Source organism: Danaus plexippus, chromosome Z, assembly GCF_018135715.1.
Source record: "Danaus plexippus chromosome Z, MEX_DaPlex, whole genome shotgun sequence".
NCBI classification, from domain to species: Eukaryota; Metazoa; Arthropoda; class Insecta; order Lepidoptera; family Nymphalidae; genus Danaus; species Danaus plexippus.
In genome coordinates this window covers 6,101,978-6,121,744 of record NC_083559.1, presented here as the reverse complement: position 1 = coordinate 6,121,744, position 19,767 = coordinate 6,101,978, and the positions used below count along the sequence as shown (strand labels likewise).

Genomic DNA, 19,767 nt, shown 5'->3' with positions numbered 1-19,767 from the left:
CAAAAATAGTTAAGAATGATTTCCCGCTTTTAGATGAAATTAAATAGTTAATACATTTATATAAGAATTTTAATATTTAAAATTAATATACTGATATAAATTTCTGCAAACAAAAGAATATTTAAAAAATTTAATTATTTGTCACATGATTTTTATTGTTATTTTAGGGTTTACGATATTTTACAGCTTTAATATGTATATATATTACAAATGGCAACAATACAATGGCTAAGTACACTTTATAGATCGCTTCAAAGTCGATAGTAACACTTGATAGTAAAGTGTTAGTTTCTTTTTTTTTTGTTTTGTTTTCTTTTAGTGTTTTTTTTTTTTAAATTATTATTTTGTGTTATTTTTATTTAATTTAGACAGAAGTAGCTTGAAAGATATAATATTGACGGTTTTTAATGATCCGTTATAAGTAATGTTGCTTGTTTGGTTTTGTCTAGATATTATTTTGTAATAAAGATATCCTAATGGATACACCACCCGTTCCAAAACCACGGGTTACACATTTACCACAAAATGAAGTAAAGCGGCCGATTCCACTCCCTCGAACTAAACCCCCCGTGAACAATGAAAGAGTCACGGCGACAGATATATTTCGTTCTATTAGTTCTGTCTCGAAACAAATAACTGAAGATGTTGCTCAAAAAGTTAGCAACTCAGCTAAGTGTGCCAATGAAAAAATTGAAAAATCCATTAGTGATGGATCGAAATTCGCTAAAGGAACTTTAGAAAAAACTATGAGCACGTCAAGAGCAGTTAGAGATTCCGTCACAAAGTCAGTAATAGAAGGGACTAAATCTGCGGGCTTAAAGTTACGTTTATCCAAGAGAGTGGGAAGTCCAGAAGAAGAAGATTCTCAAAGATGTGTTTCTATGCCAGTAGTTGATGTGAGTTTATTTGACAATATTCAATTTCACTCTCCTCTTTTGGAACAAAAGAGATTTAAAAACGATGATGACAGCTGTACAAAAAATCAACTACCATCTTTACAATTAAATGCAACTCATTTGGATGATGTTTCATTGTATTCCACTTTCTCAGATTCCAATACTGATTCCATGAGTAATCTTTCTTATGATGTTAAGGAAATTGAAGGTACAGAATTACCTATACATTATGATACCTATGATACACCGCAATCCTCTAGAGCTAATAGTGTGATAAGCACAACTTCTGCTCCTGAAGTACCTGAAAGGCGACACAAAAGAAATAGTCATATTGAAATAATGAGACAAAATTCCCTATACGAAAATTGGACACTTCCCTTTACACTAACTAGTGAAACTAAACCAGAAACTGTTACAAGGCCAAGTAAAAGTACAATATATGAATTTGATCCTTTAAATAATAACTCTGATAATGCAAAGAGGTATGAAGGTGTCAGTAATGAGCTACTTCTTTTGGAATCATTCTTGATTGGTGATACTTATGGCACAATCATTTCAACAGACAGTGGAAATGATGAACCAATTTATGACTTTGGTGAAAGTGATTATTTCAATCCACCCACACCACCGGAACGCTCGGACAGTCTTCTACCAAATGAGCCTTTAGCAAAATCTTCCTCAAGCAGTTCTGAAAAAGAAAAGCTTTCTAATTGGTATGTTGGTACAGATCCTTCTAGTACCGAAACAGTGCAGGAGGATATCAAACCATCAAGCTCTATGATACAAAAATTTTCAAGTATGCTAAAACTGGATAATAAGCTTAGCAAATCTAATAGTAAATCTTCTGTACAAAAAATTCATGTGATTGAGCGTCCTCCCTTAAACAAATATCCTGTGCCATATTACAGTGGAACATTGACTAAAGTAGTCTCTGGCCTTGTTGAAGATTTATTTAAAAATTCCCAATCTCGATACTGTGTGTTGTCTGATCAAAAACTTATTTGCTATACTGATCCTGCTAATTTAATAATGAAAGAGGCATATACTTTAGATAATATACTTTCTCTTCAAATAGTTTTGCCATTGTCATCCAGGTATTATATTCCAATCTTATATTATTTGAAGTACATATTTATAAGCACTTCAATAAATTTTAAATTTATTTACCAAAATTTCTTAACCACACAGCACCTCAAATAACTCTTACTGTTTTGAGCTAACGGTATCTACTGGTCTTCGTAACGCTCCTAGAAAAATCTTATTCAATTGTGGAAGTGCATCAGAGAGACGAAATTGGGCTCAAAAAATTGCAGAACATTTGACAAGTGGCATACCCATTAAATACTCTTCAGAATATACTAGATGTGGCTGGTGTTATCTCAAGGTAAATATTTATAATATGGTTAAATAGAGTTAACTGTTTAGTAAATTGATATTCAGGTTTTCACAGTTCATTCATTATATAATTATTGAAATTGATATAAAATGATATTCTAATAAATAAAATCTCACCTTTTAACTAATAATGTTCATAATTTTACAAATTTCATATGTATAAATGGCTATAACATTAGTTGCAGTGATTGTCGTGTTAACACTGCATCCTGAACCAATTTGTATGATTTGATGTGTTAGGGTTCTGTTCGTTAGTCATTATAAGTGTAAAATAGAGTTATGACAGACTCAATCAAAAATATGAATTAGATGAAAAGAAATCATCGTTAATAGTAAGTCATGACATTTAATCTGTAAGAAGCATGAAAATATAAATAAAAAGCATATGATTGATCTTATTAATCTAAATAAAGAGATAAAACCTTTTTTCAAAAACATTTTCAGATAATATTGAAATTAAAATTGAGTTCATATATATATAGATATTGAAGTGTGCCATTTTATTGTTTATGAAATATTTTCTGTTGCCTCAATTGTGATGTTTATCATAATATAAAGAAAAGCAATGTAAATCATTGATTTATTTTTTTCTTATTGCTGCTTATTCTTATTGCTTTAAACGAGGCAAAAACAACCTCCTTGACTGTAATAAAAATCTCTAATAAATTATGCGAATTTTTTTAATACTTCAACTTATTAGATGTTCAATAGAAATGATTTTTTAACGAGCTATCGATTTGAGCGAAGTCGTGATTAAAAGTTTGTAATAGATATTATATCTCCTAACAAATAAAATAAAGCTGCAGTTAGAAGTTACGTGAAAATAATAATATTTTCTTTACAGTGTTACTTCGTTTACAGTAATAAGCTGCGTGTGCTAAATAATTTTGTACATTGTTGATTCTACGTAATAATGCGAGAAAATATTTACTTTATATAAATTACTATCTCTGTCGTATCACAAAACCCATTTATCTTATTCACGATTGTTTAGTTTTCGCTCTGCACTTAAATAAATTTGTTTCAGTATATTTTCTAACTAACATTTTTGTTTTGGCCTTGTTATAATTCAATGACGTGTAACAGACGTGATTCCTGTAGTATAATACATTGTAAGCTCTGCGATTGAATGGATTGTTGAAATGTCGTTCGGCTGATTCACGTCTACATATTCTGCAAGCTGTATTTAATAAGGCCAGTGCATGCAACTGCGACTTCAATTTGTTTTATTTATTCCTTGGTGTAGAACAACAAAAACTGTTGAACGGTGGTTGCTGTGTAATTGAGATTTACAGCAACCCGTCGAAACAAATGCTATCAGAATAAAATTGCAAATGGGTCATTAGTATACAGTGTTATTGTATGTTTATAACATTTTCAAGGATGAAATGTTATAAGAACGAATATTTGTATCCTTATATAAGTATATATTCGTAAATAATTACGTTTCAGCTGATACAAAAAAGCAATGATCTCTTCACATTGTGTATAAGTGGAGGCTTGTTTTGAAAATACGATTCGTTTTTGTTGTGCCTGTGGACGATTGTTAGAATTTTTTCCCAACATTTCTTTTGTTTTATTTCAAGCGATTATATTTCAGTGTTCTAGGTTTGTGCTATTTTGAACAAAATGTCTATTATTCTCTATAAAAAAGTGAACCAAAGCGAATTATTACGTAATACAAAAACTATCAAAGTTTTTGTATTACGTTTCATGTTTAATGATTACGATTAAAAAATCCCTTGAGAAACTAAAGATAATGTTAATATTAAAAATTGATGACGTTAAGCAACAACGTATGGTTATCTTCATCTTTGATAATCAATATTACTGCAACCTATCTCTGTATTTACTATTAGAAAATGGTTTATTACTCTCTTATCTTAGATACAGTAATAAATGTAATTATAGATTAACAAATACATATGTGAAATTGCGTACGCATCAAAGGAATCTTTTGTAACATATACTTGATAGCTATGTTGATGATGATTGTGTCTCTTTGTTTATTCACGTTTTGTTTATTCAAAGTAGTAATTGTGAATATAAATTTTAACAAGCCTCGTAATTTTTAAGGAGGGTGTGAGCGGCGCTTGGTGTGGGGCGTGGGTGATGTTGGTGAGACGTGTGCTCGTTTACTGTTACAAAGAAGACGAAATTCATACTGTCGATCTGAGAAAGACGAGATGCATCGGTGAGTCCAAGTGCAATAGCAAACATACATATAAATTATAAAGGAATGCTTAAAAAATAATTGACTCATAATTAAACATATTTTTCTATATGTACATTTTCACATAACTTATGCGTCGATAACACCATTATGATAAATTTATTGCATTCTATATAGTTCGTTATTGAATTGGTCCCAAAAGTTTGACTTCGAAGGAAATTTATATGTTACACTTTTTAAGAAATTGATGTGTATTTCTTTTTTAACAAATTTTAAATATTTCCATTGTATTCCACAGTTTTCATCTTATTTTGAACGAAGACTATTTTTACTGTATCTTTAACATCTTATTTCTTAGTAATAGATGACAACCTTCGAATTATAACATTAGACTTTCTGAAAACAAATCAGGGATACGAATTTGTATCATTATTAAAATAATTGTTGCGTTCCTTTCCATGATACGTCCCACTCGTATGCACTAAATAATTATTATTACAGCTTCCGTTCTCTATTGTGGCAGAGTTCATGGTTATATTTATAAAAATGTAACCAACAAGTCCATACAATACTATATCGACAAATATTACTATGTGATATTAAAAATAAACAAAATTCTTAGTTAATATGACATCGAACATTGTGTAATTAGGTCGGCACCTAACTGGGAAGGTATTATTATCAAAGCGATGTTGCAGTCAGTACTAGGGAAGATGACTCACTAGTTGCGAGTATCACTCCCTGATACAGTCATATGGTGACTAGTACTGTATCGAATGACTTACATTTATGAGAATTGTTTAAAAACTGGATGTTGATGATATCTATTATTTGTCTTACATTAATTATACATTATTATTTAAGTAAGTTGTTATAAAAAAATGCATATCATATTTATAGACCTATTTGTGACCACGGATGAGCAAATGCTCTTTCTTACATGGAAAAGGTTAGAGAATTAATTACCACGAATGCTCTAGGAGGATTGGCGATTTTAAAGTTATTATTTAAAATTATAAGTCCAGGTTTCCTCACGCTTTTCTCCTTCACCGCTTGTCAGCTGTGTCTAAATACTCTTAGAGAGTACATGTAACTCGGAAAAAAAATCACATTGGTTACTTTCCAGGTTTTGAATCCGCACCCTCATGCACAAGTGCCACCACGACCCACTAAAATTTATACGATAGGAATTTTGGATGTTAAATTTAAAAATGAGGAATAAATTAATTATATCTAGCACGTGAAAATTAATGATTATAATTGTTATATAAATCGGAAAAGATATAACTAGTCAATGAAATATAAATATATATTTTTCAGCAACTCAGGAAGCGGATGAAGAAACGAAGAATTCATGTCCGTCAGACAACAGTCCGAATCTCTTACTAGACTGTCCGCACGTCACTTTGTATCTACGGTTTCCTCATGAGAGGGAACTCAAGGTATATAGTCTTATTGTTTTTTTACGTAGATTTTTTATAGAAATTTTATAGATCATTCAACTTTGTTTTTTGGTCAAAATATAGATATTCTGATAGAAAAACATATTATAACATTAAAATTCAATTCCCAGAAGTTCTTAATATGCTTACAACCTATCTTAGTATCTTGCGTACTAACTAAGTACCTTCACCAAAACCTATATAATTATGCTTATATATCTACCTCAGTATATAATATTAAATAGTAAGCAATGTATATACAGTTTGAAAAAATTTATAATTCAATATCCTTACGTCTCATGCCCTAACTCGTGGGCCTAACAAATTATTCACTTTACACGAATTTATTCTAAACTGTTCACTACGAGAAAGATAAATTTAAATGAATTTTATTCCTAAGTAAAAACAAAAATATATAACTTGAATATTTTGTATATTTTATTATAAATTAATTTGTTTCCATAAGTAAGAGAGTAGACGATGAAAAAATTAAATCGTATTAATTCCGAGTTTAGTATGAACTGGCAAGATTGTTTATGATTACCAAACAAAGACTCCAAACAAATGAACAAGCTACAGCTTGTGTATCTGTAGTTTTGCTTTCAGCTGCTAGAGGAAACAAGTTTTAAATTAATAATATTATTATTAAATTTCAGGGTTGGAAGTACATGGTGAAACTTTCAGCTCATAATAACGGCTCCCACATTCATCACCAACAACTAACTAAAGAGGATGTACCGGTCATAGTGGACAAATGTCTCAGTTTCATATATGCTCATGGTACGTTCTTTTGTTCATTAATTATAGTTTTTACGGGCAACATAACATAATTTTTAACCAGATATATAATCAAAAGCTATTGAAATTCTCATCTAAGTGGACAAATGAGAGCGTATTGATTTAAATTCTTTGACATATTAGATTTTTTCATCAAATTAGGTTCGTGGGAAAGTGGCTTTAAAATGTTAATAATTGTGTATTACAGGGAGTCTCTCGGAGGGTATATATCGCAGGGCTGGGAGTTCCTCTGTGTTGACTGAACTTTTGTCTCGTTTCCGTCGCGATTCATGGTCTGTCCAACTAACACCTGGAACACACTCTGAGCACGACGTGGCCGGCGTCCTTAAAAGATTCTTCAGAGACCTCCCACAGTCACTCGTTCCAAAGGAAAATCATGCCGAACTTATAGCTGCCCTAGGTATTAAATTATTGTGTATTCTTTAAATATAATTAAATTTAAGATATAGTATTAAGTCTATCGCTGAAATCCTAACCACTAAACTGATAGACAGAATCAGTTTTTCAACACTTTAAAATATTAGATGAACTTTGAATATTTCATTGAGAGAATGAACATTAATATATTTATATAAAAAAAACTTCGATACTGCTGGCTGGATATATCAAAACCAATCGACTTTGAGAGTTTACGACGACAATTTAGCGGTCCTGTTAGACCATCCGGGCTCGAAGCAGGAATTGAACTCGCGAGTAGAAACTTTCCAAAATTTATGACTACTTTAACGAGTAATATCAACCTCGAAATCGTTACTCTCGCAAAAACAAAGACAATTCTTTCAAGATAAAAATGTGGAGGAAAAAACGGGAATTAATAAAAAATCTACGTATAGTCAAAGTCCTAGGCGACAATCACCTTAGTCATCAACTACCTAGGGCGTTAAGGTCAATTCTAAAACTAGGAATATCGTGATAATTTTGAACGGGAAAACGGGAAGTAGATTTTGATAAAAACCCTTTTGAGTATTCGAAAACCATTTTTAAGAAAGAACACGGAGTTCTTCTCTTGACCAACTAACAAATTTACGATTTACAATTGTAAGAGCACATACGAAGTGCCTAAAATTGTAGGACTCTATATGGATCCCAACAAATAAACAACCTGGAATACCTCGTATCGATTTCCACGGCACTCCACCAACGCTAGAGGAAATAAGTTGTCAGCTAAAGAGAAAATCGTCTGAATCTGCATCGGGACCCGATGGTATCACATACAAAGTCTTTAAAAAATGTCGTTCAGTTCGTAAACATCTTATAAATATATACGATAAAATCTGGTCAAGGAAGAAAATCCCGGAGTGCTTCGGGAAAGCAATTTTTGTCCTCATTCTCAAAAAAGATCAAGTTACTGATCCGAAAGGTACTAGACCGATAGCCTAAAAAGATAAAATAAAAGTTTTCCATAATAATTAAAGAAGGCCACTCAAAAACTTTAAGTGTCAATGTAGAACTATTTCAAGGTTGTTGTTTATCTCAAATAGTATTTATATATTGTAATTAACATTTTAGTACATAAACTAATCAGTAATGAGAAAAAATGGGGATATTGGTTCAAGTACAATAATAAATACACAGAATCCATTTTAGTCTTCGCTGACGATCACGCAATACTGACACGTAACCCCAAACAAGTTCTATTTAATGAAGTGGATAAATTCGGTGAGTCGACGGATGGAATTGAGGACAAAACCAATTAAATGTCACTGTCTGTGTGTCGGCAGGCGGAATACAAGATATACCTCATACGATCCGGGATTGTAATTAGGCGGTTAATGCATTTCTACGGTTACGGAAAATGTACCATTTAAATTTGTCGGTCGTAAGATTGATAATATAGGTCATACTCCATTTTTAGAAGGAATAGTAGGTAGCTTTTTAAACGATCTTAACAAGGCCGATAGCCAACAGATCAGTAACGTCAAAAAAGCTTGGATCTATCTAACTTCACGTTTAAATTGGCCTTTCCTCGTCTATCATTTTAATAAAACCCTTTTGTCAAAATTAGATGCTGGCGTCATAAAGATATTGAAATTGTGACTCGGGCTCGCGCTAACAGCTGATTCATCAGCTTTATTTAGGGATCTCAATAGTTTTGGGATGAGTCTAAAAAGGCCATCGGAGCTCTATAAACACCTAAGAGTTTCCAAGAGATATCCTGGGGAAATCCCAGGATGAAGTCGTTACATCGCTCTCAAAAGAGAATGATGCCCCAGAGCTAGTCAAAACTTCAATTCCATAAGCAGTTTATGATAGGAGCACAAAGCAGCAGAGTAGGGTTAGGATCAAGTAAGAAGGCCCAAGATACGGATATATTAAAGTCTTTTATTCAGCAAAACGAGAATGATAAATATAAAATCCCTGCAATGAGTTTAGAGATGCCGAACGAGTGGTTAGACCTAGGACATTTTTGCATCCTATTAGCACTAAAATGACGCACATTAATTCATGATTGGTCGCCAGCATTGCAGAAATTTCATCTCATTGCGTTCCAAATGACTCTCCCAGATCAGAGTAATTTAGTAAGATAATGTAAAGGTACCGAAAAAACTTATACTTAGCTATGTCTGTGAGAAGGCAGTTGGAACTGCTAAGCATTTGCTGGTGGGATGAAGGGTACTCCTGGATAGCGGTCATTACTAGCGTTGTCACGATAAGGTTCTGGAAGTCATACGTGAAACGGTTAGTCTTTCGGTAGCCAGAGTGCAAAGGGAATTAATCACAAACTAGCGATCAGTAAGTTTTTTGAGAGAAGGTACTGGGGCTACAAAATCAAACGTCAAGCCTTACTCTATCCTTAAAGTAGCTTCGGATTGAACTACAATAATGGATACGTATGAGAAACAATACCAAATCCCAGACGATATTTATGTGTCGGTCTCCAGACCAGATATGTTTACGTATTCTCGAATTTTAAAGCGCGTTGTGATAATAGAGCTCACGGCTCCTTGGGAAACCAACATCCCCACAGACCATATCATCAAGGTCAACAAGTATTACGAGCTCACTAACGAACTCACTCGAAACAGGTTCGTCGTGGATTTGTACGCGGTACAAGTGGAAGCGAGAGGTATAACGGCAAAATCTCTCTACAACCTACTAAAAGACATGAGCCTGTCTAGAATTAATATCAATTAATTCTTGGAACGTACTTTGAAGGCAGCCCTAGTAGGTTTTTTTCAAATTTGGTTAGGTAGAGGGAGGAGCTTGGACGTTGGAGGTTAGCGTTTAACGCGCGTTAGATAGGTTAAGTTATATAGCGCGTCAACTTAAACCTACACCTGAGTCACAAGTCCCAGGCACTGTTGAAGCTCCTCTCTGCTACGCGATGGACCCGGCACCCACACGGTGAATCCTTTGAATGCTAAGAGGTTTCGTATCATTAGTAATTCAAACAACTTTACCAGGTTCTTTTCTTTCACTAGATTTAGTAACTGTAATTACAAGTTACATCATTAAAACGATGTATCCTTCAACAGATCTGGACAAAGAGGCTCGGATGTTGGAGTATCGTCGGTTGATGACGTCACTGCCCCTAGTGCCTCAGCGCACCGCCCGTAAGCTGTTCGCTCACCTCCACTGCCTCCACACCATGTCGCGTGTTAACAAGATGTGCGCTTCGAACCTTGCGTCAGTTTGGGCGCCCACTATCATGCCCACTGCACTGGTATGTATAAGTCATAAATATATTTGTTTCTTTAAGAATTTTGATATCAATAATAAATTGACCCATATCTTAATCATTATTAAAGTTTTATATCAAAACTTTTGTTTGATCAGTTAGATAAAAAAAAATATTCTGGAGTCAGAGAGGAATCACTTATAATATAAAAGATGTATACCTTTTTTTGTACTTGTATTTAACATTTTTATAATTAAGCTGTGAACATTATTTTCAAATATCATAAAAAGTGTCAAAGTGATTTCATTGTCACGCAAACAGGCTTTTAGTAATTAAAAACAAAAAAAAATGGATGAGAGACTGTAGACTGTTCCTTCAACAAATTGTATTTCTTTATGTCAAGTGTAATGAAAGTTGTTTAAAACTTTAACAAAATAAAAGTTGGATTAAATTAAAATAAACCTTTAATGTCCTATTCTCTTTCTCTTCGTAATAGTCATTGTTGAAGGTCGTGCCCTTTTTGATATTTTGAACAGATTCGCTGACAAACCGCTTCCATTGTGCTCTATCCTCTTCTTGTTTCATGGAAGTTGGAATAGAGAGTCCCATTATGCTGTTTGCTTATATAATAATTAAATCTGTGACAGACAAGCCAGTCTTTGCAAACAGCGTGGTCTGCTAAGGAACAGTACGTAGTGAAGGATCTCATAACACACTACGAGGCTGTGTGGGATCCGAGTGAGAGCGAACGAAGGAGGGAGGCTGTTATAAGGAAGATGTTATCTAAAGCTATGAACAACACAGTACCGTTACAACCGAAGAGTGCGGGCGACTTGCGTGCATGGGTGTACGTTCATAACAGAGACACGTGCTATCAGGTTGAGGTGAGTGTTCATAAAAAAAATGTTTAACAATATAGTAAAAAGTGATTGATTGTTTTATAGACTTTTAACTAAATAAATTAATTTGCATTGCAATGTATGATTTGTATTAACTTGTATTAAATTTAAATATTATAACATTTTCAGCTTACACCAAACAAAACAAGCGGCACTGTTTGTATAGAATTATGCGAAAAGGCGAAAATGGATTCACATTTATTGATGGTAGAGGAGGTTATATGCAACGGTTCCATGAGACGCATTGTTCATATAGACGAAGTTATTTTGGACGTAGTACTGCGGTGGGGATACTGGGACGAGGACGACAGGAAGGATAACTATCTGCTGGTTAAAGAGAACAAAATACTGCACGAACTAGAGTCGTTGAGGCATTCGACGTCGCTGGTCTGCGGCGAGCTACGAATAGCAAATGAAACTACGAAATCGTTTAAACTACATATGTTTGAGTGCAGTAATTCTAAATTATGTTACTTTAAAGATAAACAGGTAAGCATTGTCGTAATGAAAGTTACAGTATACATATATAATGTATAATCGCATAACTGTGATTTTGAATACTAATATCTGTTTAATTGTATTTGTAAAGGGATCTCACAAGATCGAAGAATGGAACATCAAAGACTTGCTGTGGTACGTTGGTCATGAACCAAAGCGGAACCCACAGTCACGGTGGGCGATCACCTTTATACCTAGGAATAATAAACAGAAAAGGTAACGTTATTTATACATAACAATAGTTTATATTCTTTGTAATAGTAAATGATTTATTGACTATTTATGCAATCATTATTATTCGATGTTCTTATTAACATGTGTTCAAAATTGCTGTCTTTATTAGTGTATACAAATTGTCAATTAGTTCACCAAATGTTATATGAAATTAAAATTCCAGAAGTAAAGACCGGCCGTGGTTCGGATGTACTATAGCGGGCGCGGTCACCGAGGACCAGCTCAAGTGGATGACGGCAATGACCTTCGGGGAACACGCCAACATACTGCCAACACCACGCCTGGTCATCACATAGACCGAGTTATATATCGAATAAACCATTACGTACAACAGCATGCATAATGAACTCCAGAAAATATTATTATACATTGGATTCCTTGGCCCATTGATTATTTACGTACCAAACAACTATATAGTTAATTATAGGACCAGTAATAGTATTACATATGTATATTTTAATATACCAAGTTTTTGTTTTAAAGCATTTACGGTTACGTTGTACAATGTATTAAGTCTTGCCAGGAATACGAAACAGATACTCTCAGAACCGCAAAGGATCCAATTTGTATTATATTTATTTATTGAAATGAATTCTTGTAATATTATATTATTTTTAAAATTATCATGACGTCACTTACAAGTTTAAGTAATAAATATTAGCAAACCATTTCTTTAGGGAATAGTATATTAGTTACCATTATATTCTAATATATAATTATTAATCAAGTGATTGATTTTAGCACAAGTGACGCTTTATTTTGATAACTTAGTAATATCTGATTTTAGGCTAACCCTCTATAGGACTATAGATATTAAAGTTCACTTCGTGTTTTTCAATTTATAATACATATTCTTTTATATTATATTTTATATCTCCAAAGTATTTAATACAAGTTGTGTTGTTATCGGTGATTATACATTTTATATATTATATTTTTACTATACAATGTTTACAGTATAAAGATAAGTATTTTATTACATACTTATCAGTGCCTTTTATACAGAGTAACTGTTAACGGTCTTGGCTGATTATTACGAACGATAATTCAACATAAAAATATTTTAAGACGAAGACGGTGGCGGCTCGAGACCTTATCGACGTAGAAAATTATTCTTCATGTCTTTGGTCAGCGCTTTTATTTTACGTCAATTATGATTACCTTATAAGTGTAATAAATTATTTTGTAGAAATATCCTAAATAACAGTTTATAATTTGTCGACAGTCATAAAGCCGACGCTGGAGCAATTTGTATGAATTTTAAATTACAAAAATGTTCAGAACTTCAGCCAAGGTCCGTCTTTACTCCCTAATAATTATGTCAATTTAAAATAACCATAGAATAAGAATTAAATGTATACCACATTGATTATATACAATTATATATATATATTTTTTAATATAAATAAGTACCACGTCATATCTCACTAACAAATTGAATGCTGGTTGGTTATTTCAAATTTCGAATAAAATTCTCACGATTCAATGCTATTCGATTCGATTGCAACTTTTATACATAAAGTTTGCATTAGTCTTTGAAACGGTCAGTGTTTAATTCATGGAATATTGAAAAAAAGAAATCGTTGTTCAGATAAAACATATGCTAATATATTATCTCAGTGAATTCCTTTCATTTTTAAAATTGTATAACAGTACGACTCATACAACATTTACATAAGATTCATTAGAACATAAATAACTTTATATTTTGTGACACGACTTTAGCTAATTCAGTAATGTTGACTCATTGTGTATAAATGCAAGTATATTGTACGATTCTAAAATTTTTGAAGATTATTCTTATGAGACGGCGACTACTAAGCTTAAAAAGATTTGTACAGTTTGTAAATACAAACGAAACTATTTAATAATTCTTACAAATTAATGAATTAACTAAAGTAATAGGTTTATTAATCACACTTATACAAAATGGTGGTTGATATCTCACAGAATCTAATAATTTGACTATGAAATGTTTCACGTTGCTGAAATTACAGAGCTCCGACTGTTCCGACGGTTCCCGAGCAATAGGAAGATTCGATACAAGACTACAGATCTTTTTATCTTTTTAAGAATAATTTATTAGTGGCCAGTGAGTACTTTAAAAAATCAAAGAGGAGGGTTATTAATAATACAATATTGGAAGCAAATATATAGTTTTTTGGTTAAATTCATATCAAATATTTTTAGAAGTCCAGAAATCTTCAAAGATAGACATGTTTAGGTAATTAAGATTAAATACCTATGCAGATTAAATGTACCTTTTCAGCGGTTACTTGTGAATACGCCATAAAAATCATCTTGAAGTTTGGTCTTTCTCATATTTTAAATGTTTAAATTAAGGGTCTCTTGTAAAAATGATATACCCACATACCGTTTATGGGTATGTGTATTGCTATATCACATAATTTGTAAGAGATCAGGAACTGATATGTAGGATTATATAAATTAATTCTTCATATCATCTATTACGCCAGCGGTATCAATGCCGACTGTGCTAGTGATATTGTATTGAAGAATATAGGGGTAAATTTTCTGCTAATAATGGCATTATTTTTCTTGAGCGTTTATATATATATAAAAAGTCATCTGTTGAAAATTGTTTACAAGAAATATTTCAATATACAGAAATTCTGTTTATGTTTTTTATCACGTTTCGTTGGCCACGATACAGTTAGTGTTCCAAAGGTTACTCTTTTTTATATAAAATCTTTATATATGATACATCCATACAAAACATAATAATTATGACACAATTTAATATTTCACTCTCGATTAAGTTTATGTAAAAAAATTATTATTACTATAAGAAATGTTTATATCTTGTTTTTCAATATGTAACACAATACATATTTATGTACCAATAGCTAATAAGTTTTAGACCTTGTTTTTGTGTCGTTAACATTCACTGTTTGTCTCAAATATTTCGATAGTAATTTTTCTAATAAATTAGTGATAATTGGATAGTGACAAAATTTATATCAGTATTGTGTACTGTTGTCAATTAAAGTCAATTGAATGCACTTTGTGTACGAAAGTAGTTATTAACTATATAAGATTATATATATATATATATATATATATATATATATATATATATTTTAAATAATCTTCCTTTCTGTAATCTAAATTTACTATTAATTTTAAAATTGTCTGTGATTGTAATCTTGATTGGAGTATTTCAATTTTATAATTTTTTTTTAATAAATATGTATTATAGTTAGAATATTATCATTAAATAAATTTAATATATATTTTAAAGAGCATTCCTTATTTAATTAGTTTTAATCGCAAAATATGAATACTATATTATATAACATTACATGTCAGATGTAGGTATGTTTATTCAAACGTTTAATAAAATGTCCTTTAGAATCTTTTGTGTTTTTATTTATGGATCGGAACCCCAGTATGGGTACTGTACAGAGGTCGCATTAGATGTTAATGGGTTGTAAATCGATTGTATAAAGTCTCGAGGAGGCGGACGGTGCCGCGTGGTGACGTCGCAGATAGAGCGTGACCGCACGCCAACAGCCGCAGGACGACCGTATCAAAACAAAATTACTTTTAACATTAATAAACCATAATACTATAATTTGCCTTTACTTTCTACTTCTTTTTAACGAACCTTTCAAACCCCTGTAATGTATACCAGTTGTTTTTTACCCCCACCTGACACCGGATGACTTTCGGCTTCATTAATTTCACTGTTTAATTGTTTTATAAGCTTTTAATAATTAAGGTCTCGTACCTTACGTGACCTGTATCGTTAATGGGCGTGCTGTAATTAGTACCAGCGATGTCTGACAAAGACGTTAAGGTGAAACAACTGACAGAGGATGAAATTAGTAGGGTAAGTAGGCGTGGCTGAGTTTGAAACCTCATTCATTTTAAGATTTAAAAAAAAACTTTTTATATTTATTGTAGCGAACCCATCAACAAATCTTTATACACTTACATTAAACTGTAAATGTAGATGTTATATAAAACAGGTATACATGTAGGTACATACTGCATATGTATAAACTTTTTTATTAATATGTTACTTCTATTACCTACCATTACTTAGTTATCAACTGTTATTAAAATATACTTCATTCAAGTAGGCATGTATACACTATTGTTAATCGTGACAATAACAATAATTAGCTCAACTGTCTATGAATAACGTTTGTAGTAATTAAAAAAGCGTGAATTAAAAAAACATATAAAAGGGTAATCCAATTTTTCATAAGCTATTAATTCTTCATCTAAGACTTATACTTATTCACTTGGAGGAATTGAAAAAATACATTTTAAAGCATGCGACGAAATTGATCATCTAGAATATCTATTTATCATAAAGGAAAGTAGTTACCGACTTACATTAAGAAATAGTTATAATTTGATGTTTTAACTTTTTAATAGACTGGATTTTAATTGTTTAATTACATAACAAATTTGTTGTTAAAAAAATTTTTTTTATTTATTTATTTTAAGAAGTCCGTACAATCTTAGGAATTAAAATAAAATATGTTTTGAACTTATCGGTAATAAAAGTCAAAAATATGTACTTGGGGATCAATCTCATTCAAGCAAGTATACTATAAAGAAATTTTCTATGATGACTCGTCCGTATGTGGAAACTCGCAAATAAATAAAAGAACAATTTAATAGAAACATGTACAAAGAAAGAAGGTTTTATTTAGATGTTCAGTCTAGTAGCATTTTTAGGTAATCGTAACGTAATCATTACTATACAAATGTATAAATTTTGAGGTTTAATTACTAGACTATCGCTCGCCAATAGCGCTACTTCAACCTGCAAACACCTAAGTTGTTTTATCAATAATTTCTCACTTCCTATCAACATATAGGCGTGAATAAATATGAGTTCGGCTTAATGCAGTCATTTTATACGTATTGCTTGTAACACTCTTAAGTGCATAATAAATATGAAACTTGTAGAAATTTTACAACAACATTTGTTACTTATGTGATTTCTAAGCACGTTAAGCTGTTCAAATGGAAAATTTTACTCAACAAGAAAAAATTGAAGCACGGGAGTATTTCGAAAATCAATTACGTTTTGCTTTTGTGAAATATGAAGTAGATGAAGATGAAGAAAGTACTGAGGTAAAATGACGTTTATTCTATCACTGTAACATGTTTTTTATGATGACGTAGATGTAAGTTTTTTTGTTAATAAAACAAATATTTTAAGTTTAATGTCCTTACGACCACTGAACATTCTTAATAAGTCTAAAATCAAAGAAATTGTTTTAATTCTTAACCTAAGAAGTAATATCCTCAGCGTAAATATAGAAGTTAAAATTAAAATAAAATCATATTAGTTGATCTTCATGGTAATGAATTTTTTTATTTGCTCACTCTCTAGAGTACCTACCTGTGGTGATCACTTAAATTAACTTATTAATAAGGAATATTAATAAAAAATATCTTGTTATCAAAGAATTAAACAATTTTCTTGAATACAGCATTTAAGCAGTAGGCAGATATTTATATTTTTCTTATGTTATCTTTACTATAAAACAAATTTCTTAGTCTTTTTAAATAAAAAGTCTCTGATATGTGTTACAAAAAATTTTGGGAAGGTTTAATTTAATTTCATTTTCGTATAATGTCTTAAATTTCGACCGAAATGCACACACTACAAAATTTAAAACTTATTGACTAATTACTCTTTAGATATATTTTTTGAATAACATCTAGCCTGGCCACATTGCTTCGATTTATGAAACAATGTTCCCGTCAAAGATATAAATAATATTTTTTATAGTATTATTTTGTTGTCTATAAAATAATACTATTACTACTTATAACAATGAAGAACGTTCGAAGATATTTATCGTTGTTTGGTACCTTTAAGCATATTCGGCAAATACAAACTAGCCCCGCATTAAACGCCAAGAGATGGGCTCCGGATGTGGAGTTTGCTAATGAGTTTGGTGGTGTAGGTATATTTACAACAGAAGCCATGGAGAAGTATTATAGGGTAATATATCATGGCAGAGTAAGACCGGTGGAGCGTAAATTACGAAACATGTGGATAAACTTTGGACCTCAACATCCTGCTGCACATGGAGTGCTTCGACTTATTTTGGAATTAGATGGCGAATTAGTTGTCAGAGCAGATCCTCATATTGGTTTTCTACACAGAGCTAGTGAAAAATTAATGGAACACAAACATTATACACAAAGTTTGCCATATGTTGATCGCTTTGATTATGTGTCAACCCTAGCAAATGAACAAGGATTTGCAATTGCTGTCGAAAGACTTCTTAACATAGAAGTTCCTCCGAGAGCTCAAGCTATAAGAGTATTGTGTAGTGAACTTTCTCGCATAGCTAATCATCTATTAAATATTTCTGGCACTATTCTTGATGCAGGAGGAATAACACCATTTTTTTGGATGTGTGAGGAGCGAGAGAAGATATATGAGTTATCTGAACGACTTTGTGGTGCTCGAATTCATTGTGCTTATGTCAGACCAGGAGGTGTATCCCAAGACATTCCCATAGGTTTCATGGATGATATACATGAGTTTTGTATGAAACTCGGTGAACGGTGTGACGAAACTGAAGATATCGCTACTGGTAATAGGTTGTATTACGCAAGAACTGCAGGGGTTGGCGTTGTTACTGCTCACGATGCTATATATCATGGCTTTAGTGGACCAATGCTTAGAAGTACAGGAGTTAAGTGGGATTTAAGAATTGCATTTCCTTACGATGGTTACGATCTTTATGACTTTGACGTTCCCATAGGCACTTTTGGGGACAGTTTTGATAGACATCTTCTCCGTTTAATGGAATTACGGCAATCAATTCGAATAATTAACCAAGTAATTGACACGATGCCAGAAGGCGAAGTTAGAACAGACGATTCTAAAGTTTCACCGCCATTGAGATCAGAAATGAAAACTTCTATGGAAGCGCTTATTCATCACTTTAAATTATGTAGCGAAGGCTACGTTGTTCCTCCAGGAGCAACCTATACTGGTGTTGAATGTCCTAAGGGAGAATTAGGTTTCTATATGGTTGGAGATGGTACTTCTAAGCCATATCGAGTTGGTATACGATCTTGTTCTTATAACCATCTAGCGGGCATTGCATTTATGGGTAAAGGTTTACTTCTCGCTGATATATCTATTCTTATTGCAACCATCGATATTGTGTTTGGAGATATCGACCGTTAATGTAATAAACGTAAATGATTTACTTATTATAGTTTGTTGTAGGCTAGACAATATATAAGTCATTTACATTAGTTCGCAGACGAAACACGGATTAAATTGTTATAAATATGAAATGTATATAATATTAAACATGCTGGAATGTATTAAATAACTTTAGTTATTTTTCGGTTGTAAATAACTTGCGGCTAATAAAATTTTGCAAGTATTAATTGAGTGATTCATAGAATAAAAGAAAATCCATTATCGAATTTTCCTTAATTAAATTTAATTACGTTCAAATATTCAATTTCAAATAATTTAGTCCAATACATAAAAGAACTAAATAAAAAATAAATAAAATGATAATTATATATATAATTATAATTATATAAAATTATGATTTTTTTTGTATAAACCGCACCAGCGTATAAGTGGATGAATTATTTTATGTAAATTTCACGTTGATGTTAAAACATTTTTGAAAAACAAAGACATTAAGATAAATCGTGATATACATATCCTGTCGATTAATTTAGTTCATCAAGTCTTGGAAAAAACAATGGCTTATAAAACTAGTAGAAAAACACACGATTAATTTAAGTAATCATGACTTTTAGAATATTATAACCATTACAA

At 31.8% G+C, this 19,767-nt stretch overlaps 2 protein-coding genes across 3 annotated transcripts; both read left to right on the top strand.

Annotated features, from left to right (window-relative positions):
- Nucleotides 1-257: 257 nt before the first annotated feature.
- LOC116777250 (arf-GAP with Rho-GAP domain, ANK repeat and PH domain-containing protein 2) lies at nt 258-15,331 on the top strand. Of its 2 annotated transcripts, XM_061526164.1 has the most exons (12): nt 765-896; nt 1,051-1,990; nt 2,085-2,280; nt 4,368-4,485; nt 5,785-5,906; nt 6,563-6,686; nt 6,892-7,104; nt 10,181-10,368; nt 10,971-11,207; nt 11,352-11,711; nt 11,812-11,936; nt 12,118-15,331. In XM_061526164.1, exons 2-12 carry the CDS (start codon nt 1,068-1,070, stop codon nt 12,248-12,250), a joined length of 2,739 nt encoding a protein of 912 aa, XP_061382148.1. In that variant the 5' UTR covers nt 765-896; nt 1,051-1,067; the 3' UTR covers nt 12,251-15,331. The 2 variants fall into 2 exon arrangements, with proteins under 2 accessions (XP_032526576.2, XP_061382148.1); XM_032670685.2 differs by having other exon boundaries at nt 258-1,990.
- A 2,343-nt stretch (nt 15,332-17,674) lies between these two features.
- Nucleotides 17,675-19,388, top strand: LOC116777635 (NADH-ubiquinone oxidoreductase 49 kDa subunit-like). Its single transcript, XM_032671298.2, has one exon. It carries the CDS (start codon nt 17,779-17,781, stop codon nt 19,150-19,152), a length of 1,374 nt encoding a protein of 457 aa, XP_032527189.1. The 5' UTR covers nt 17,675-17,778; the 3' UTR covers nt 19,153-19,388.
- The last annotated feature ends 379 nt before the right edge of the window (nt 19,389-19,767 follow it).